The 22,291-nt window shown below is 48.8% G+C and overlaps 1 protein-coding gene across 6 annotated transcripts in view; it reads left to right on the forward strand.

Annotated features, from left to right (window-relative positions):
* MEGF11 (multiple EGF like domains 11) overlaps positions 1–22,291 on the forward strand; it is a gene marked incomplete at its 5' end in the record, with an annotated part of 378,890 nt that overhangs the window by 184,543 nt on the left and 172,056 nt on the right. For all 6 annotated transcript variants that reach the window (XM_079910943.1, XM_079910941.1, XM_079910942.1 and 3 more), the window contains one exon: positions 12,001–12,093. In XM_079910943.1, the coding sequence (XP_079767069.1) occupies positions 12,001–12,093 (93 nt within the window). The remainder of the gene's footprint in view (positions 1–12,000; positions 12,094–22,291) is intronic.

Here is a 22,291-nt window from a genome sequence, read left to right on the forward strand (position 1 = left end):
TCTTTAGGATTCTCTGTGTATAGTATCACGTCAACTGCACACAGTGACAGCTTTACTTCTTCTTTTCCGATTTGGATTCCTTTTATTTCCTTTTCTTCTCTGATTGCTGTGGCTAAAACTTCCAAAACTATGTTGAATAAGAGTGGTGAGGGTGGGCAACCTTGTCTTGTTCCTGATCTTAGTGGAAATGCTTTCAGTTTTTCACCATTGAGGACGATGTTGGCTGTGGGTTTGTCATATATGGCCTTTATTATGTTGAGGTAAGTTCCCTCTATGCCTACTTTCTGCAGGGTTTTTATCATAAATGGGTGTTGAATTTTGTCGAAAGCTTTCTCTGCATCTATTGAGATGATCATATGGTTTTTCTCCTTCAGTTTGTTAATATGGTTTATCACGTTGATTGATTTGCATATATTGAAGAATCCTTGCATTCGTGGAATAAACCCCACTTGATCATTGTGTATGATCCTTTTAATGTGCTGTTGGATTCTGTTTGCTAGTATTTTGTTGAGGATTTTTGCATCTATGCTCATCAGTGATATTGGCCTGTAGTTTTCTTTCTTTGTGACATCCTTGTCTGGTTTTGGTATCAGGGTGATGGTGGCCACGTAGAATGAGTTTGGGAATGTTCCTCCCTCTGCTATATTTTGGAAGAGTTTGAGAAGGATAGGTGTTAGCTCTTCTCTAAATGTTTCATAGAATTCGCCTGTGAAGCCATCTGGTCCTGGGCTTTTGTTTGTTGGAAGATTTTTAATCACAGTTTCAAGTTCAGTGCTTGTGATTGGTCTGTTCATATTTTCTATTTCTTCCTGATTCAGTCTCGGCAGGTTGTGCCTTTCTAAGAATTTGTCCATTTCTTCCAGGTTGTCCATTTTATTGGCATAGAGTTGCTTGTAGCAATCTCTCATGATCATTTGTATTTCTGCAGTGTCAGTTGTTACTTCTCCTTTTTCATTTCTAATTCTATTGATTTGAGTCTTCTCCCTTTTTTTCTTGACGAGTCTGGCTAATGGCTTATCAATTTTGTTTATCTTCTCAAAGAACCAGCTTTTAGTTTTATTGATCTTTGCTATTGTTTCCTTCATTTCTTTTTCATTTATTTCTGATCTGATTTTTATGATTTCTTTCCTTCTGCTAACTTTGGGGTTTTTTTGTTCTTCTTTCTCTAACTGCTTTAGGTGCAAGGTTAGGTTGTTTATTCGAGATATTTCCTGTTTCTTAAGGTAGGATTGTATTGCTATAAACTTCCCTCTTAGAACTGCTTTTGCTGCATCCCATAGATTTTGGGTCATCGTGTCTCCATTGTCATTTGTTTCTAGGTATTTTTTGATTTCCTCTTTGATTTCTTCAGTGATCACTTCTTTATTAAGTATTGTATTGTTTAGCCTCCATGTGTTTGTATTTTTTACAGATATTTTCCTGTAATTGATATCTAGTCTCATAGCATTGTGGTCGGAAAAGATACTTGATATGATTTCAATTTTCTTAAATTTGCCAAGGCTTGATTTGTGACCCAACTTATGATCTATCCTGGAGAATGTTCCATGAGCCCTTGAGAAAATGTGTATTCTGTTGTTTTTGGATGGAATGTCCTATAAATATCAATTAAGTCCATCCTGTTTAATGTATCATTTAATGCTTGTGTTTCCTTATTCATTTTCATTTTGGATGATCTGTCCATTGGTGAAAATGGGGTGTTAAAGTCCCCTACTATGAATGTGTTACTGTCGATTTCCCCTTTTATGGCTGTTAGTGTTTGCCTTATGTATTGAGGTGCTCCTGTGCTGGGTGCATAAATATTTACAACTGTTATATCTTCCTCTTGGATCGATCCCTTGATCATTATGTAGTGTCCTTCTTTGTCTCTTCTAATAGTCTTTATTTTAAAGTCTATTTTGTCTGATATGAGACTTGCTACTCCAGCTTTCTTTTGTTTCCATTTGCATGAAATATCTTTTTCCATCCCCTCACTTTCAGTCTGTTTGTGTCTCTAGGTCTGAAGTGGGTCTCTTGTAGACAGCAAACATATGGGTCTTGTTTTTGTATCCATTCAGCCAATCTGTGTCTTTTGGTGGAAGCATTTAGTCCATTTACATTTAAGGTAATTATCGATATGTGTGTTCCTATTCCCATTTTCTTAATTGTTTTGGGTTCGTTATTGTAGGTCTTTTCCTTCCCTTGTGTTTCTTGCCTAGAGAAGTTCCTTTAGCAGTTGTTGTAGCGCTGGTTTGGTGGTGCTGAACTCTCTCAGCTTTTGCTTGTCTGTAAAGGTTTTAATTTCTCCATCAAATCTGAATGAGATCCTTGCTGGGTAGAGTAATCTTGGTTGCAGGTTTTTCTCCTTCATTGCTTTAAATATGTCCTGCCCTTCCCTTCTGGCTTGCAGAGTTTCTGCTGAAAGATCAGCTGTTAACCTTATGGGGATTCCCTTGTGTGTTACTTTTCCCTTGCTGCTTTTAATATGTTTTCTTTGTATTTAATTTTTGACAGTTTGATTAATATGTGTCTTGGCGTGTTTCTCCTTGGATTTATCCTGTATGGGACTCTCTGTGCTTCCTGGACTTGACTAACTCTTTCCTTTCCCATACTAGGGAAGTTTTCAACTATAATCTCTTCAAATATTTTCTCAGTCCCTTTCTTTTTCTCTTCTTCTTCTGGAACCCCTATAATTCGAATGTTGGTGTGTTTAATGTTGTCCAGAGGTGTCTGAGACTGTCCTCAGTTCTTTTCATTCTTTTTTCTTTATTCTGCTCTGCAGTAGTTATTTCCACTATTTTATCTTCCAGGTCACTTATCCGTTCTTCTGCCTCAGTTATTCTGCTATTGATCCCATCTAGAGTATTTTTCATTTCATTTATTGTTTTGTTCATCATTGTTTGTTTCATCTTTAGTTCTTCTAGGTCCTTGTTAAATGTTTCTTGCATTTTGTCTATTCTATTTCCAAGATTTTGGATCATCTTTACTATCATTATTCTGAATTCTTTTTCAGGTAGACTGCCTATTTCCTCTTCCTTTGTTAGGTCTGGTGGGTTTTTATCTTGCTCCTTCATCTGCTGTGTGTTTTTCTGTCTTTTCATTTTGCTTATCTTACTGTGTTTGGGGTCTTCTATTAGCAGGCTGCTGGTTCATTGTTCTCGTTGTTTTTGGTGTCTGTCCCCAGTGGCTAAGGTTGGTTCAGTGGGTTGTGTAGGCTTCCTGGTGGAGGGGACTAGTGCCTGTGTTCTGGTGGATGAGGCTGGATATTGTCTTTCTGGTGGGCTGGTCCACGTCTGGTGGTGTATTTTGGGGTGTCTGTGGACTTATTATGATTTGGGGCAGCCTCTCTGCTAATGGGTGGGGTTGTGTTCCTGTCTTGCTAGTTGTTTGGCATAGGATGTGCAGCACTGTAGCTTGCTGGTCGTTGAGTGAAGCTGGGTGCTGGTGTTGAGGTGGAGATCTCTGGGAGATTTTCACCGTTTGATATTATGTGCAGCTGGGAGGCCTCTTGTGGATCAGTGTCCTGAAGTTGGCTCTCCCACCTCAGAGGCACAGCACTGACTCCTGGCTGCAGCACCAAGAGCCTTTCGTCCACCCAGCTGCTTGTGTTGGTGGGTCTCCAGCCTGAGAGGCTTGTCTGCTTACCCGCCGGAGTGGGCGGGTCTGGGATTTGAGGCTCAGGCTTCAGTCGGAGCACTGGGAGAGGACTGGGAGAGGACTGGCGTTGGCAGCGTGAATACCGGAAGAGGAATCTTAATAGCATAAAAGACAAAAACAAGCAACCAGCAACAGTTATAACTAACGTCTGGTTCTAGGCATTTTGCATGAATTAGCTCTAAGTCCACAGCCATTTTATAGATGAGGAAACTGAGGACAGAACAGGCGGCTCAAGGACACGCAGCTAATAAATGGCAGAATAGGGACCTGGGCTTTTAGATGATGCTAGAATGCCAAAGAATAAAACTCAGCCAGGGCACCACTGAATTAAGGTCAGTGGCTATGGGCCAGCTTGGCAGGTTGGCTGAGGGTGACAAACCCCTTGTTACCCATCCCAGAGCTCTGTGTGAGCCTCCCCAGGACCCCTCATTGGGAAGAAGGGGGACCCGCAGGCCCCAGACCAGGAGAGCATTTGACCCTTCATGTCCTTCCATCCTATCAGCCCTGCAGGTGAAATGCTTCTTTTTTAAAAAAAATTGACAATTCATATCTCAGAGCCAGACGTGACCACAGCAATTAAAAGCCAACTCTAGATGTGCCCACCGGCTGTTTTGTCTCTTCCCAGCCGTGGAAGGGATGCAGGGCTGGTAATGATAAAGGAATGAATGACACATATCTTATGAATGGTTTTAGAACTTCCCTTGGTGACTCCCTGACACAGACACACGTGCTCCCACCCACCCCCATCCCCACATGCTCTGTGATCTTGGCCGTGGCAGAATCACTCATGCTAAGTGTGTCACTTTGGAATTGGCACCTGGGCCCTTTTGGATGTAGGTCATTTTATTTCCAAGCAGAATCAAATGATAGCCTCATTTGAGGCTCCAGCCAAGAATGCTAATGGAGGGCTAATCAGTGTGCCTTGGAGCACTGGGGAAACGGGGTTTGTGGAAAGCTCCAGAAGCCATGTTCTGTAGAATTCTGGGAGGCTACCACCTCCTTTCCCAAGCCTTCTTTTGTCCTACCTGGGTATCAGCCTAGCTGGCCAGGGAGCATGGAAGTTGTCTTTATTTATCTTGACCTTTTCATGTAAGTAATTTTTATAGTTCCATGAACTAGTAAGATCATTTGCAAGCCACCAGGCAAAATATATCACCACGAACACCTCAGGGACTTGTGGTTCATCTTGAGTGGAATGCTGATAGGATTGAGGATTGATTCAGAGCGCTCGCCACGAGCAAGGGACAGCAGACTGGATGCCTTGGTCAGGGACTGGCCAGTGTTGGCTCAGCAGTTCGTTTGCAGAGGAGACCCCAAGTCTGACCTAGACCCTTTGGCTCAATGCCAAGATCCCCATACCGGGTCCTGGGCTGCTTTATACCACTCCAGCCCAGGACTGATGCTCTGGCCTTGCATCTGTACCTCAGAACACATTTGTTCCCATGCCGCGCTCTGTGCCGGCATTTGTGGAATGGAATCTTCTCAAATTTGGCTTGAATCAGTGAGCCAAAAAGTCAAGCCCCAGACTCCCAGAGCTGGAAGGAACGTTGGAACCACGTCATTCAACCCCTTCATTTTGCAGACAGACAAACTGAGACCCAGAGGGAGGGAGGGGACTTGGTAAGTTGGTGACAGATGTGGCGCTGGTACTTACTTATCTCAACCTGTGGTCCAGGTGGTGGTGGAGCACGTGGTTAAGAGCAGGCCTTTTAGCATCACACAGATGTGGGTTCAAACCTTATCTTGGCCTCTGGGTCATCTAGGGTCCTGGTGAGAAACAGATGGCATGTTAACTGAGGAGGGTTTAATAAAACAATTATTTATAAAGGCTTGAGAAGGGTTAATTGAAACTGCAAGAGATGGTGCAACATTTAGGGCTAGCAGCTGCAGAGAGCCACTTCATCCCTGAGCTGGAAGAAGCCCCCCAGGACCGTGAGCTGTAGGGGAGAGGACCACCACCACCACCAACCCATGGCCCAGCCTTGCCTCCTGCCCAGCCTCCCAGCTCCTGCTATTTCCCGTGCCCTGAACTCATCCAGAAGCCAGAGGGCAAGGAGGCCCATTAATGCAGTCCATGGAGGTCCACTCTTAGGGCACAAAGAAGGGTGGGGAGTGATCTGAAGGGACAGATGCAGACTCTCCAGCCCATACATTCTCAAGGGGTAAAATGATTCTCAGTCTGTTTATGTATAAAGCACAGATATACATACACAGATATGCAGCATATCTGTGGTATTAGAATTTCATGGGAGGGGATGATTAAGAAAGAATTGTCCTCGATGGCTCCTGGGAAGTGGGGTGTGGGGCGTGATCATGAAAGCAGAGTAACGTGCATCTAGCATGGTCTCTTGTTCGCAAGGGGAATTTGTACAGGTTGCTTAGCCCTTTCTGTGGTTTAGGTTCCCAACTGTACATGGAGCAGTAATGAAACCTGCCTCAAGGATCCAATGGAACAGTGGATAGTCAGTGCCCAGCAAAGAGGAAGGACTTATATGTGGCCTCTTTCACTCACCACAGCTACTAGTGTCCATCCGTGCAAGACCATCATTGTAACCCAAGGGGTCGTTAAGTTCACTTGACCCCTCAGGAGGAAACAGAGGACCGAAATAAAGGGCCAAGTGGGCATTTGTGGCTGCTGAAGGTGATGCTTTCCAGCCTCTTGCTCCTTCAGGTGGACCCAGAGGAACATTTGAGAAAGGAGGCCGGGCATCATTGGGTGTTTGCTAAGCACATTTTGGACTTTGTTTTACCATCTGGTTATATCAGGGAGTGAGTGAATGATGGAAGTATAGAAGGGCGGAAGGGACTTTAAAAGTCCCACAGTCCAGGGACTTCCCTGGTGGTCCAGTGGTTAAGAATCCTCCTTCCAATGCAGGGGACGTGGGTTCGATCCTTGGTTGGGAAACTAAGATCCCACATGCCGTGGGGCAACTAAGCCCGCGCACTCTAGAGCGCACAAGCTGCCGCAGAGATCCCGCGTGCCGCAACTAAGACCTGATGCAGCCAAAAAAAAAAAAAAAGTCCCACAGTCCAATTTTCCACCAAATCAGGAACCCTCTAGACCAGGAGGGCCCCCTCCCCTGATAAGGAATCCGATAGTAAAGAGTTTAGGCTTTGCTGACCATCAGTCTCTGTGGTGAGGACTCAGCTCTGCCCTTGCAGTGCAAAAGCAGCCTTGGACAGTATGTAAATGAGTGGGCACAGCTGTGCGCCAACAAAACTTCATTTATAGAAATAGGCAACAGCGAGATTTGGCCCGAGAGTCGTCGTTTGCCTGCTGACCCCTGCCTGCCAGCATCTGTAGATCCTCTAGGCTCTGCTGGAGTGTTCCCAGGGGTGGGTCGCTCCCTACCTATAGGAAGAGCCCCCTGAACTGCTGAACCGTTCAAGTGGTAGAAAGTCTTGCCTTGAGTTAGGCTGAAATCTGCCCCTGTGTCACGTGTGCTTCTGAATCCCTGTTCTGTCTGGGACAGAGTGGCTCCACTTCTCTCTGGCAGCCTTTCAGCCTGTCAGCTGACTTTGACCTGCCTCCCACCCAATACTTCCTTCTCCAGGCTAACCTTCCCCCCACACCAAGTCCCACCCTTCACGTGACCCTCACAGGTCATGTGTCCACACCCTCTGCATCCTGATCCTTCTCCCCCCACTTGTCAGTGTCCCTTGCAAAGCACAGGTACTCAGAACGGCCACCAATAGCCACCTATGGAGTATCTGTAAGGCATGGCTCACGGGGAGATGCAGGGATGTTTAAGACTCTGGATTTACCCTCAAGGAGCTCACAGTCTACTGGGGAGACCGGATAAACCCATACTAAGTGGGGAAGTGGCAGGGCCAGTGAGGAGGAACCTCGTGTGGGTAGGGAGGTTCTGGTGGGAAAATATTTCACCTTCCATAAATGTTCAGACTGGGGTGGCTGCAGCCCTCCGAGCTTCTTGGTGGAGCTGGTGATAGAGGCTGTGCCTGGCCTTGCTGACCCAGGTGACCCGGGGCTGGTGAGCGCAGGAGAAGCATTTCCAGCTGCTGTGACCTGGTGGAGACAGAGCGTCAAGGGGGTGGCAGCAGTAGAAGGAACCTTCAAGGGTGATGTGCTCTAATGCTCTTATTTTATAGATGAGAGAGTGGGGAAGCCACCTGCCCCGACTCATGTGTCAGGTAGCCCAGAGCCTGAACTCACACTGGGTCTCCTGGCTCTTAACCCAGTGCCTTTTCCAAAGAAATGGAGGACAGAAACCAGGGGTCCCTGTGAGGTCAAGAGTAGAGGTTTACCAGGCCATAGGAAGGGGACGGGACTTGGGGGCCAGGAAGTGGGACTAGAGCACTGGCAGCTGTCCAGGCCTTTCCTGGAAGAGGTGGGCGGATGCCAGCTCCCGGTGATTCTTAGCTGAGCGGGACTTTAGGCCTCATCTGGTCTCATCTGAGTTCCAGGTGAAGTTGCAGGGCCTGGAGAGGAAAGTGAGTTGCTTGATATCATTGAGATGGATGCTGATAGATGCAAAGCCAGATCTCCTCACACCCATGGCTGGGCTCGTTCTACACGCCCACCAGCGTCCCTCGAGATGGCCCATCACCCTGGTCCCACAGGCCCAGAAGTAACCTGAGCCAAGGGGCAGGGTTTAGAGGTTTGGCGACTTCCCTGTGACTGAGCTCTGAAGCCAAAGGCAACCACGCCCTCCCCACACGTGCTTTGGTGCTCTCCTCCTCGGGACCCAGAAACACTGAGTACCTACTGTACACCGGGCAGCATAAGGGCTTTAAAAGGCCAAATAGGAGTGAACTCTGTCCCCCAGGGGCTGGAGATCCGCAAAAGAGAGACAAGTGCTGACACAGGTAACTCCCTCAAGGTAGGCTGCGATGGCCTAGGACAGGGGTTGAGGTAGCATGTGTGAAAGCCCCAAGGCCTGGCACGTAGTGGGTGCTCAGAACCTGGTAGCGCACAGGAAGCGGTGATAACTGGTAACTGCTGTCAGCTGCCTTAGACATCTGTCCAGACCCCATGGCGTGTGTGCATGTGTGTGTGTGTGTGCGAGAGAAAGAGACAGAGAGGGAGAAGTAATAATAGCAGCTCCTGCTTGTGGAGCACTTACTGTGGGCCAAGCACTCAACGTGTATTACTTCATTAAGTCTTTGCAGCAGCCCATGACATAGGTTCTATTATTGTCCCCACTTTACAGGTGAAGAAATGGAGGCACAGAAGGTTAAATCATTTGTTTATTGTCCTATAATTGTAACTGAAAATGGCAGATAGGGAGTTTAAATATAGGTCATCACCTTCTCTACCATGCTGGCCATTCCACCAGGGGTAGAGATGGGGCTGCTCTCCAGCACACCACCCCCCAACTAAGTCCCTACAACCCTCTCCACGTGTCTATGACTTCAGTGGAGGGCAGAAGTGAGGGAGACGGCCTGTGTGTGGAGGAAAAGGAGGCTCAGGCATCGCCAGGACCCTGCCTCGGGTCTGAGGACACCCTACCAATAACAGTAGCAAGACTCACTCAGTACTGACTGTACCCCAGGCTCCGCTCTAAGTACTTTGTCAACTCATTGAATCCTCACACAGCCCGAGGCCCATCCGGTCGCCATCCCCCATTGAACAGATGGGGACTGACACAGAGGGAGGTAACTTGCCTGAAGTCTGGAGCTGCTAAGTGGCATCGCTGGATCCAGCCCCGGCTCCCCGAGTGCCGTCTGTGCTCTTAACCGCTGTGCCGTGCTGCTCCTCGCTAAATATGCCTCTAGCGCCTGGGAGGTTAGAAGCAAGACTGAGGCAGGACGGTGGCTGGGGGAAGCTGACCGGGCGGAGGCCAAGGGAAGAGGGAGGGTGGAGCTTGCTCAGAGCCCCTGAATGCACCTCCCTTGCAGGTAGGGAGAGGGTGCAGGACATAGGCCAGGAGTTAGGTCTCTAGGGGCAGAGGACCAGAGTACCGGGTGGTCTTCGTCTTTTCTCCCTTGATCTTCTCCAAGCCCCTGCCCAGCCCCAGCCTGCAGGGCACCCACGCCTGCAGAGGACGTGTTGACACAGCTTCTCTGATTTGAGTCTTCTGGGCAGGGGAGGACGTCCAGCCAGGGCGAGGCATGAAGGCCCCGTGTCTTGGGCTCCTCTCAACTCCCTCGGCCTTCAGAGGCCTCTGTCTCCAGGATCTTCCTCCTGCAGCTCCCTCCTCTCTGGCCAGAGGCCACAGGCTGTTCACAGGATCCCAAACACGCAGGCCTTAGTTCCTCCATGTATAAAATGAAGCAGTTGGACGTGATTTTCTGTTAGGTGCCTTCCAGACCTGACATGCGGCAGCTTCCCAGTCCACTGCCTGCCCTTGCCGCCCCCAGCAGAACCCCCAGGGATCAAGGTGCTGCTCTCTGCAGTCAGAAAGCAGCTGGAGGTGTCTGGGCTCACGCTGACGGAAGGGTCTGCTGGAAGGCGGACCGGCCCAGCTGTGGAGCATACTGGGACCTCAGCCTAAGGGAAGGGGGAGCAGCTGAGGTCAGGGCTGGGCTGGGGAGCCAGGGGAAGGGTACCTAGTGTCCAGTGTACCCTGGGGACATTGGCCCATTTGAGCTTGTTTAGAAAGTCTAATGGGAGCAGGGGAAGCCAGGCAGCAGGGATGACCAGGAGGGCGTCTTGCTAGCAACTGGGTGAGCAGCTCATTGTGGCTCTAAGTGGAGGTGGTCACTGAGGTCAGGGTCCAGCCTGGTTCCCCAGTAAGAAGTAGGTTAGCTAGTAGGCCCCAGCTGCTCCCCAAAGCTCCAAGCGAGGGGCTGTCAAAGTCTTGAGCACAAACCAGAACTCTGCCCAAAAGCCACTTGTACAAATGAGAATGACTCAAGGGCCAGGGCTCCCCGCAGACATACCACATCCCAGGCTTGCAGAGGATGGGCTGTCTGCAGACCACTAACCAGTGGGGCGTCTGAAAGGGCTCTTCGGGGCCTACCTCTCCAGGAGCCCTAGGCAAAGCTAAGGCCGCAGCTTCAGGGTCAGTGTCTGTGTTTGGGAGGGGCCAAAGGTCCCCACACCCACCATAAAATGAACTCTGTTGTCTACCCTGACAGCGCCCTCTCGCTGGGCATTCGGCCAAGCAGTGGACATGGAAGCAGGGTGGGTGCTCGGAAGTCAGTGGCAGCTCCTCCAAGCTCACCATTGGGGGCCACCTGTCCCCCCAGCGCAGGCCAGTTCCAGGCAGAGAGAAGGTCTCTAGTTGCTTGTCAGAAAAAAAGCGCTTCATCTAGATCCCTTCTGAGCAATTGACAGGGTTGATGGTAGCTGCTGATCTCCCAAGCTTACAAAATTGGCAGGGGTGGCAAAGGGGGTTTCTGTAATCCCTCACTGATGGATTAGACGGTGGGACAGATCTCTCAGGAGCAATGGATGACCTTGAGAAAATGTGGATGTCAAAGGGAGAGAGAAATAATCTCCCTTCCTCAAAGTGCTGCCAGTAAGCCTTCTCAGCACTGGGGTAGTTGATGGAAACTTTGCTGCCATTGCCTCCCAGCTCAGGAGGCTGTAGCATTTGACTGCGTGATAAGAAATTGCCCGGCGCTTTCTAATTACAATTATCGTCGTCGTGGCTGTCTCTCTTAATTACTTTCTTATAATTAGCTGTTGCTTTTTCCTCAGCATTTGTGTACTTTGCAGATTTGCTGACATTTGAGAGCCCCAAAATAGGGACATTTGGGAAGGAGGGCAGAAAGGTGGGGAAAACGTGAGAGGAATGGATTCTTCTCAGGAAACCTGATAAATTTGGGGGCCTTTGCAGAAAGAAATTGGGGAAGCCAAAAGATGGGTCCTTTTCTGAGCCGATGGGGAAAGAGAGCAGGAGTGAGGATGTAGGGAGTGGGCTTTGTGGAACGTCTCCAAGTGTTCAACCTTGGAGGAGGTACTCTTGAAAAGCCACCAAGGCTGCCATTTCGCGGGCTTGGGTTTCATTTTAGGAAACAAGCCTGGGATGAAGCACACCCTTGTTGAATCCTTTTCAGAGTTAATTAAATAACTCGGGTCAGGGCTTCCCTGGTGGCGCAGTGGTTGAGAGTCCGCCTGCCGATGCAGGGGACACGGGTTTGTGCCCCGGTCTGGGAAGATCCCACATGCCGCGGAGTGGCTGGGCCCGTGAGCCATGGCTGCTGAGCCTGCACATCCGGAGCCTGTGCTCCGCAACGGGAGAGGCCGTAACAGTGAGAGGCCCGCGTACCGCAAATGAATGAATGAATGAATGACTAACTCGGGTCAAGAGCAGCTTGATTTTCCCCAAAACCAGTGATGCGTTCTGAGCATCCCTGGGCCCCAGGGAGTCTTTACAAAGTGGATTGTGCTCCTTGACCAGATGGTTGGTTTTCACTCTCTGTTCCTGTTCTTCTTCCCCTTCTTCTGATCCCCTGCAGCCCTGTGTACAGAGGAGTGTGTGCACGGCCGCTGCGTTTCCCCGGACACCTGCCACTGTGAGCCCGGCTGGGGAGGGCCCGACTGCTCCAGCGGTGAGTCTAGGGTCTTTGGGAGTTGAGCGGGGCCATGGCTCTGGCTGGGGAGGGGAGGGGCCGTGCCGTGTGGATGCTGAGTTCTTTGTCCTGGGCTTGGGCAACCTAGTGAGTGTGGGCAGCGGGGAGGAAGCGTACCTACCGGATGGTACTCGGGGTGGAGGGCTCTAGGGGCATGAGGGTCATGGTTTGTGGCGGCCTGGAGGGGCATTGCATGTCGTGTGTATGGGGAATTGTGGGGTCATCTGTACGACTCTGGCTTTTGATGAAACAGCTCCGGATAAGGTCTTTGAGGCTTGAAGTGAAATTGAGATGCCACCTAGGGGCACAGACCCAGGAGGTCACTGTGGTCAAGGCCTGGTCTTCAGCTTTGCCGGTGCAAAGGCTCAGTGGGTGCTCACAGAGGCTCAGGGGACTTATTTATGAGACTGATGGGTACTGGGATGCCTCTGTGTCCCCAAAGGTAGGAGAATGGGATGCTTGTAAGGCTGACCGCTGTGTTCTTACATCTCTCTGGGTAGACTGTTCACATTCCCTGGGGAAGGCTCTCTGGTGAGCACGAGTGAGGCAGATGTTCTTGGGACGGACAGAGTGACTCATAGCAGCACAGGCATCATCTCTCCTGTGGGGCTGGCCGCCGAGTGGGCAGGGTACACCGGCAGCTCCTCGGGGAATTCTCTGCCAGGAGCCCAGCTGAAGGCAAATCCTTCTCCTTTGACTCATTTCCCTTAAAAACTCACAGATGAGCCTCTTTCCAGTGGCACATTTTGCAATCAGTGGTTGGTTAATGTCATGGTCTTATTAGGTTTCCAAGGGGATCTTGATTAATGTTAAAGCCCAATTTTCTTCCCGCTTTGAGCTGGGATTGTATCTTTTTGTGTGTGACTTGAGTAGGTAACATAGCTGAGCTGATCCAGTAGGGGTCTAACCCCCATCATTGACCCATGTTTGGGAGCCACCTCCCTGTTCCCTGTCCCATAGTGACTGCAATGGTCGTAACAACATGGAGAAGGAATGGTGGGTCCACATTGGCCCAGTGTGGTGATCTTGCCCTTTTCCAGTCTCTGCTGGGGTGGAAACGTCTAGTTATGGTCCTTTTTTTCCAAAGGCCTTGACTGGACCCTCTTTGTCTACCCAGTACATGGGAACACACCAGCCAAAGCAAGCTATTGGATATGGTTTTGTTTGGGCCTGGGTGGTTACCTGGCTTGGGGAGACCAGGATCTGTTTGGGGTGCTCCAGAGACTCTCTCCGATGTGTTGGGACCTCCAGTGACTGTGGTAGCCTCCTCCTTCCACCTGTTTCCCTGCTTTGAGGTAAGTCACGCTGAGCAACAGGGCAGGGACTCCTCCAGACAATGAAAAGTACACCTGAGGAACACGTGAGTGAAAGGAATGTGTTCAAGCAGTCTTTCTGTGAACTCCAGGAGACATGCTGGCCGAGATGTTTGAGAGCTTTTCCCTGCCTTGTCTGTGTTTCGTTTTGTGTAACTTTGCCTACAATGAATCTTTGATGGGGAACTATCTAACTTGGATTCTGTGAACCTTGCTGGGACAGGTCTGCTTGCTGTTGCCAGGATATCATGTCAAGCTCAGTCTGTTGGAGGTTGAAATACAGCCTGAGTCCCAGGAGTCCTGAGTGCATATAAACCACCAACCAGTGCAAGTGTGTTTGGTGCTCACTGTTTCTAGACTGTGATGATTGGGGGGCCTGGAGGGTTTTTCAGACAGAGTCTGAAAGGGTTCCCTTCCGGTCTAGTGAAAGAAGTGGAAGGGAGGCGGCCCTTGATCAATGGGAGTAGAGAGTTTAGAGTAAATCTTGCCCCTGGAGTGTGTTTACCAAGCACGTAGCCTTGTAACTTTACAGTATAAAACCGGGCTGCCCAATTTCCACTCCCAATTCAGTCATCAGACTTGGTGCCGAGCAACCCACAGTGTTTCTTCAATAAATCCACCCTCATGGGTTGAAGAATCACCAGCTCTGCCTCTACTCAAGGGCATGTACTACTAAACCCTCAGAAAGTCCTAAAAGATAAGTTCCAACCCTCTTTCGAGAGATGGCAGCATTGAATGAAGGGGATTCATAGATTCTCATTCTCAAAATCATCTGTCTCTAGCTTAAGGCCAGGGTTGGGTCATGGATCTCTATGGCCCTCCTTGCCATGTCTGAACTTTCTCCCAAGGAGCTCAGTGAACAAGGCCACAGACTGTGTGTGGAAAGAAGGTCATCTTAGAGCAGTTGATAATAGCCATTGAGACCGCACAGAAGAAACCAGAGTCCCCTTCCGTGGGTCAGGCCTTCAGGTATTAGAAGACAATGGTCACTTCCCCCCAACTCAATTTTTATTCTCCAAGCTCCTTTGTTTCTCACATGACATGGTCTGAACTGCCTTCTCCATCTAGTTTCTCTCCACTGGCTATGGCCTTTGTTCCTTTTAAACGATCATTCCTAGATCTGACCACAGATGCAGGCTTGTATGGAAAAATTACAATAGAGCTAAATACTCTCTATTGAATTTTCCTGTGCACTAGCACTTTATTCATCTTCTCGTTTACTCTTCACAACAGCCCTGTGATGTGGGAATTAGCCCCATTTTACAGATGAGAAAGTTGAAGCACAGAGGGGTTAAAGAACTTCCCAAAGGCCCACCGCTAGTAAATGATGAAACTGGGACTGTTGATCAAATGAAAACCTAGGTCCTAAGCCTGAACACATAATTATTATGCTCTGCTTCCTTCTGGATGCTCAACCTCTGTTAATACAACCTGAGGTTGAAGTAGCTCTTTGATGAGAAAACCTAGTTGCTCACAGGGGGAGGAAGGATCTGATTGAAAGATGTGGCCCTGGGATATTGTCATGGAGACAGATGAATCAGCCATGGGACACAAATTGTGATTATGTTTACTCCAAGCAATTTGACCCTGTTTGCTATTGTGCCGTTGGACCCCTGTCTGCCTGTGTGTGCTCTGTGGGGCCTGTGTCCACGGAGACGGGTATCCTGATGAGCACAATATGTATCTCTGGAGATTTCTGAATGGGATCTGTCATTTGCATGTCTAGACATGTGACATCCTTGCAGGGAAGCTTTGATTTTTGTTGAGTCAAAAGCATCATTCTTGTTGGTGTTTTCTTCTGACTCTAAAAGCGTACCTGTTCATGTTAAAAAGGAAGTTCAAACTGCACCAGAAGTATAGACAAAAAGTTAAACCCACACACCCAGCGATAACCAATTCTGGCATTTGAGTGCTTGCCTTTCCTTATTTCTCTGCACGTTTGTTCTTAGAGTTAGATCTGGACACAACTTTTATTATTTAGATCAAATGTATGTGCTAGTCTGTAACTTGTTTTTTTAATTCAACTGTATGTCATACACTCGTTTCCTTCTATGGGTTCCTAAAAGTGTTTAACCAGTCTCTTGCTGATGGACTTTTAGGCTGTTTCTGATTTTTCACTATATTAGGCCCACCGTCCTTGATCAAAGATCCTTGTGGCCTGTTGGTTTCAAACTTTAGATGTTTTCAGAGTTCGGGAAGGTATATGGTGACGATATCATATATGACATATGCCTCCAGTGGGGTTTGGTCAGCACCTTGGGATGAAACAGTAATATTTCTGAAGTGACATATAACTGATCACATCTAGTGATATATAGAAGATATTTAACCACACATCAGTTCCACAAAGATTTTGCCTCTAAATGAATTTTGGAAAATTAAAAAATAATTCCTTTGGACTCTTTAGAGATTTTGGGGTTGTTGACATGTGAATAAAGGGATTGTGGTCCTGTGTACAAATGCTGCAGTGATTCTTCTCGTGCATGGATCTTTGCCCACGTGTCCCGGTTTCTTCTTAGGATAAATTCCTGGAAGTGGCGGGGAGGATTATAAAGATCCGTCATCCTACTGCCTGCCCCTGCCCTGCCCTTCGTGGCTGCCAAGGGATTTATGACTTTGATAGACACGAAGGGGACAAAGCCAGTAGTAGGATGCGGTGGGGAACTTTTCATTCTTTTATAGACTTATAACCCCGTAGCCTAATTTCTTGAAGGCCTGGACGAATTTCTTTCTGCTCCATAAAGGAAGTGAGGTGATGCTGATTTGCCTGGTGGGTAGACACGTCAGCTATCGTGGATAATGCCAAGATATTAGATGGACCAATATGGGGAAATGGAGTGGCTGCATCCTTGGTCATAAACCTCCATCTTATATAATAATGAAGAGTAAAAGGATGAACTGTCAGTTTATACGGAATAAAGACGACAGAGTGACTCTTATTAAACTGCACTAATCTCACAAGTGGAGATGAAAAGAAAAAAAAGTTTTGCTACACTGAATATCTAGCTTTTTAAAGTAATTAGGAATAGTAAAGCACTGACAATGATTGAGATAGAAACATTATTCATAAGTTTTATTTCCACACTGGGCAGTGGTCCAGTGTATTTCATTTATGAGGTTTCAGCTCTAAGGAGAAGGACGTGAGCCAATTCCTAAATTAAATATGCCCTGTTAACTTTTCTAAATGATACCCAAGAATCAACTTGGAAATTTCAGCCTTTCATTGTATTATTTAATTACGTATTCTTGGGTCCCGCTTCTCTGGTCCTCTGCCTCCCTCCCATGGTGATTTGCAGTTTGGGTTCTGGCCTGTAGAATGGCATTTTGGTTTTGGTCTCAGGCCTCCCCCGAGGGCTGGGGTAGACATGCAGAGAATCCCTCCCATTTCTCCATAGTCTCGCACATTCTTAGATTCCACTGAACTGGTTTTATCCATGCGAACAGAGTGCGGGAGAGTAAAAGTGCGCTCCACAGCCTCTTACTATTTGTTGAAACTGTCCCCCCTACCCACACCCCAGCCCTCCAGGCCTTATGCTCAGCACGAGACAGGGCTGCAGAGCAGGCCTGAGTAATGAATGCAGCAGGAACCAAGTTGGGCCACCACCAAGGGTAGCTTCTGCCCAGTCAAATGTGTTCTTATGTTGAATGATGTGTGAGACCCCTGGCTGACTTGGCTTTCAGCTATCCTTGCAGATTAAAATAAAACATGTACCAGCTCAGAAATATGCTTATACTCCTAAACTAGCCAGGGACCGTCTAGGTCAGTCCTTTTCAAACCACGATATATGTTTGCTAGAGATTTGTGGGGGGTGTGTGTGTGTGTGTGTGTGTGTGTGTGTGTGTGTGTGTGAGAAAATATACGTAACAGAAAATTTAAAGTGTAGAGTTCTGTGGCAGTAAGGACATTCACATTGCTGTGCGGCGACCATCATTGTCATCCATGTCCAGTGCTTTTTCATCTTCCCCAACCGAAACTCTATACCCATTAAACGCTAACTCCCCATTCCCCACTCCCGCAACCACCATTGTAGTTTCTGTCTCTAAAAATTTGACTACTCTAGGTACCACATATAAGAGGGATCATACAACATCCGTCCTTTTGAGACTGGCTTATTTCACTTATAATGTCTTCAAGTTTCATCCATATTGTGGCATGTGTCAGAACTTCCTTGCTTTCTGAAGCTGAATAATATTCTATTGTATGTACATATTATACTATATTTTGTTTACCCATTCACCCATCAACGGACACTTGGGTTGCTTCTACCTTGACTACTGTGAATAATGCTGCTATGAACATGGGTGTACAAATATCTCTTCAAACTCCCACTTTCACTTCTTTTGCATGTATATCCAGAAGTGGATTTCTGGAGCATGTGGTAATTCTATGTTTAACTTTTTGAGGAATCACCATACCGTTTTCCACAGAGTCCCCATCATTTTACATTCCCATCAGCAAGGCACAGCGTTCTAACTTCTCTTCATCCTTGTCAACGCTTGTTAATTTCTATTTTTAGTTTTTATAATTGTCATCCTAATGGGTGTGAAGTGGCATCTCATTGTGGTTTTGGTTTGCGTTTCCCTGATCATTAGTGATGTTGAGTCTCCTTTCATGTGCTTTAGTGGCCATTTGTGTATCTCCTTTGGAGAAATGTCCATTCGAGTCATCTGTCCATTTTTTTCCAACTGGGCTGACTTGTTGTTGTTGCTGAATTGTAGGTGTTCTTTATATTTTCTGGATGTTAATCCCTTATCAGATATGTGATTTGAAAACATTTTCTCCCATACAGTGGGTTGCCTTTTCACTCTAAGTGTCCTTTTTTTTTTTTTTTTCGCGATACGCGGGCCTCTCACTGTTGTGGCCCCTCCCGTTGCGGAGCACAGGCTCTGGATGCGCAGGCTCAGCGGCCATGGCTCACGGGTCCAGTCACTCCACGGCATGTGGGATCTTCCCAGACCAGGGCTCGAACCCATGTCCCCTGAATCGGCAGGCGGACTCTCAACCACTGCGCCACCAGGGAAGCCCGTTAAGTGTCCTTTGTTGCACAAAACTTTTAAATTTTGATGAAGTCCCGTTTATCTGTTTTTTGTTGCCTGTGCCTTTGGTGTCATATCCAAGAAATTATTGCCAAATCCAGTGTCATGAAGCTTTCCCCCTATGTTTTTGTCTATAGTTTTAGCTCATGGAATTGGTTTTTGATCCATTTTGAGTTAATTTTTGCATATGGTATAAGGTAGGAGTCCAACTTCAGTTTTCTGCATGTGGATATCAAGTTTTCCCAGCACCATTTGTTGGAAAGACTTTTGCTAATGATTCCTGAAGCTATAGAGTTAAAATTTTGCACCATGTAATGGCACGTTAGTTACCTGAGAAGTGATTTAAACTTTGCTCCTTAGATTAAAACAAATACAGAGGGCTTCCCTGGTGGTGCAGTGATTAAGAATCCGCCTGCCAATGCCGGGGACACGGGTTCGAGCCCTGGTCCGGGAAGATCCCACATGCCGCGGAGCAACTAAGCCCGTGCGCCACAACTACTGAGCCTGCACTCTAGAACCCGCGAGCCACACCTACTGAGCCCGCGTGCTACAACTACTGGAGCCTGCGCACCTAGAGCCTGTGCTCCACAGCAAGAAGAGGCACCGCAATGAGAAGCCCGCACACCGCAACGAAGTGTAGACCCCACTCGCCGCAACTAGAGAAAGCCCGCACGCCGCAACGAAGACCCAACACAGCCAAAAATAAATAAATTTATAGAAACAAACAAATACAGACTTGTTATAGAATTGAGTGCAGAATTGGCATTTATTTAAAAAAAAACAAAAAATGTGATCACATGAGCCTTTGGTGGACCTTTTGGGGCTACGCTGCTAGGCATCCCTGGAGACAGGGTTATTTTAGGTGTGAATATTGAGAAGCAGTGGGAAAGGCAGAAAGACCGTAACCTGATTTACATCTCTCAGGGCTGATGACTGTTTGCAAGACGGTTTATAGAGGGATCAGCGTTTCAAGCCCTTTTCCTACCGCATTCTTGGGGACTCTTCCTTCCAGAGCGCTGGGCTGTCTGCAATACCCCCAGAGTCAACCTCTATGCTCCTAGGCTCTGGAATGGCATAAGAGCTCTGATCCAGCCCACAATACCTCGTCCTGGGGGCTCTCAGGGTCTCTGCGTCTTTCCGCAATGCTCAGTGCTGTCCTACCAGGCTGGGAGTCATATGACCCCCATATTGCTGGGGCTTGGGCATCCTGTTTTCCTGCGGCTCTCTTCACATATATGAAAGCATATGTCCACATAGTCCTGGAATGGAGTGCTAGGAAGTATAGTCTGGATCCCAGGACCTAATTTCTGGTCATGGAGTGCTCATGATTTAACTTGAAACCCTTGAAGCAGGAGCTGGGAGGAACCTCAGAAATTGTCTGATCTACTTCTTCCATTTTATAGATGGGCAAACTGAGGCCTAGAGAAGGGAAACTACTTGCCTGAGGTTACCCAGGGAGGTAGTGGCAGAGCTGTAACTTCATCCTGGGTGTCCTGATTGCCTTTTGTCTCCTGCCAGCTGCTCTGGGAGTTAAAGGCTGGAGTTGTCTTAGGGGCAGATGGGTCTCATTACACCAAAGCAAATGGGTCAAGTTATTCGACAGCCTCGGTGCAGGTGACCTAAAGATTCGGACCCTCCTGAATCCTCTGCCCAGGTTCAAAGGCCAGACTCATGACTCCAGGTCAGGCCAGGGCACTGAGGTCAGTGATTTCAAGAGGGGTCAACCCTGCCGTCTGCCTGGCTTAAAAGTACATTAGGGGGAGGGTCCCGTTCTCAGGGATCCCTGGGCACACTTCTCACCGACAAACATGGAGACGTGACAGTCTGGAGGCAAAGGACGTAGGGGCAAAGCAGAGGTATAGGGTGTGGGCCAGGGCTCCTGCCTCTGTCCTGGAGCAGATGAAGGGGTCCAAAAGGAGATGGGCAAGGCCGGGTGGGGAGTCAGTGGACTTGGCCACACTGGTCTGCTGGGAAGGGCCATTGCCAAGACTTTGGGGCTCCTTCCCAGCAAGAGAGCACGGAGACCGAGCCTGAGTAAGGAGAGCTTACGAGAGAGGGTCAGAGAGGAACGAGAGGGGGCCACACGGTCTGAGGAGGAAGGTGAATACAGATTCCTGCTCCTGCCGTGTACAGATGCTTCACACAGATGATCCATTTACTCTGCCAGCAGCCTGCCGCGTGTGTTACCTCCATTTCTCAAATGAAGAAATCGAAGCTCAGGGAAGTAGAGTAACTCCTGCTATTCACTCAGCTAACAAGCATCAGCTCTGGGATCAGAACCCAGCACTTGTGTTCTTCCCGCAGCTCCATGCTGCCTCTGAAGGGATGAAGCCAGCTTCGGGTCCCACCTCTGCCTGGGTGACCCTAGCTAAGTCCTTCCCTCTCTCTGAGCCTCAGGTTTCTCATCTCTAAAATGGGAAGGTCAGCATGGATATTCCAGGTCTAAAATCCCACGATGCCATGTTTCCGGAAAGCTAAAATCCAGCATCATCTCACTTAATCAAGGGCCCTCGTGACCTTCCTGACGGTGACCTCTGGGGGAGGGAGTCTGCTCTCCCCACCACCCCACTCCCTCCCACGCACAGCCCTCCTGTGATTCTCTCTTCTTTCCAGGACCTGAAAAAGGGGTGGGGCGGGACAGCCATGGGTGGGGACAGTGACTCACACCCTTGCCTCCCCAAGCTGGGGACGCCTGGGGAGCCTTGGCTGCCTCATCTGGGAGGAGGCGCAGAGGGGCATCCTGCCAACCCGGAAGCCGCAGCTCACTCGTGGTTGGCTCACTACGCCAAGGCGGCTGTCAGGGTTAAAGCAACTTCAGATGAATCGCCACAAAGCAATCGCACTTGCTGTTCCTCGCATGCTGATCTGCCCAGCCCGCGGCCCTCGCAGAACCACCTGGGCTGCCTCCTGCCGGCATCTGGTGTGCCTCCGCGGGATGGGGGGCTCTGTGTCAGCGCGCACGCTGGGGCACAGTCACCGTGACGGGGACGCGAGGGGGCTGTGGACACGGCAGCAAATGCTTTTTCCAGGTCTGTGCGGAAGAGGAGCTGCTCTTCACCCCAGAATTCTAATTTTGAACAAAAAAGTATTCAGTAGCCAGGGCTAGCCGTTCCACTGGCTCTGCGTTCTCTGTCCCTTGAGTTCCATTTAAGGTGCATTTATTGAGCACTGTGCAGAGGCCCACGCTGCTGGGGGTCCAGGGCTGAAGGGGGGTATTAGGAATGAGGAGGGCATGGCCCCCATCCTTGGGGACCTTCGAACAGAAGCCAGAGCCACCAGTACAGATAAGAGGGAGGAGAAGGTGTCGGTAGAGAGAAGGCTCTGGCTTTGATGGGAGGGGGACCTGGCTGGCTCAGGAAAGCCATCATGGGAAGAAGGAAGGAACCAAATGTGTGTTCTACCCATTTTAGAGGAAGAAACTGAGGCACAGAGAGGTTAAGTGATGGCCCACGGTGCCACAGCTAGTGAGCATCAGAGCTGGGTCCGTCAGACTCTTTCCACAGGCCGTGCTGGGGTAGGGGGGAAGGTGGGAAGTGTGAGCGCCAACTCAGTTGTGAGCAGCCTGTGATAGAGGCTGAAAGAGACCTTGAAGAGGGTTAAGAGACGTAAACCCAGCCCCATCCCGTGTCCTGGGGGCTGGGGGCTGCAGGGGAAGGGCAGCAACAAGGTAGATCTGCCGGCCTCTCTATCTCTCTGTCCTCGACTGTCGCCTCCCCCGACCCCCTGCCTCCCTCTTGTTGAGATGTCCCAGCCTTGGCTATGCTCTGGAAGCCGGTGAAGAGTTTTGTTTCCCCCCCTTCCAGAGTTTGTTTCTTCCAAAAGTGCCT

The sequence above is a fragment of the Stenella coeruleoalba genome (assembly GCF_951394435.1).
Source record: "Stenella coeruleoalba genome assembly, chromosome: 2".
NCBI lineage: Eukaryota > Metazoa > Chordata > Mammalia > Artiodactyla > Delphinidae > Stenella > Stenella coeruleoalba.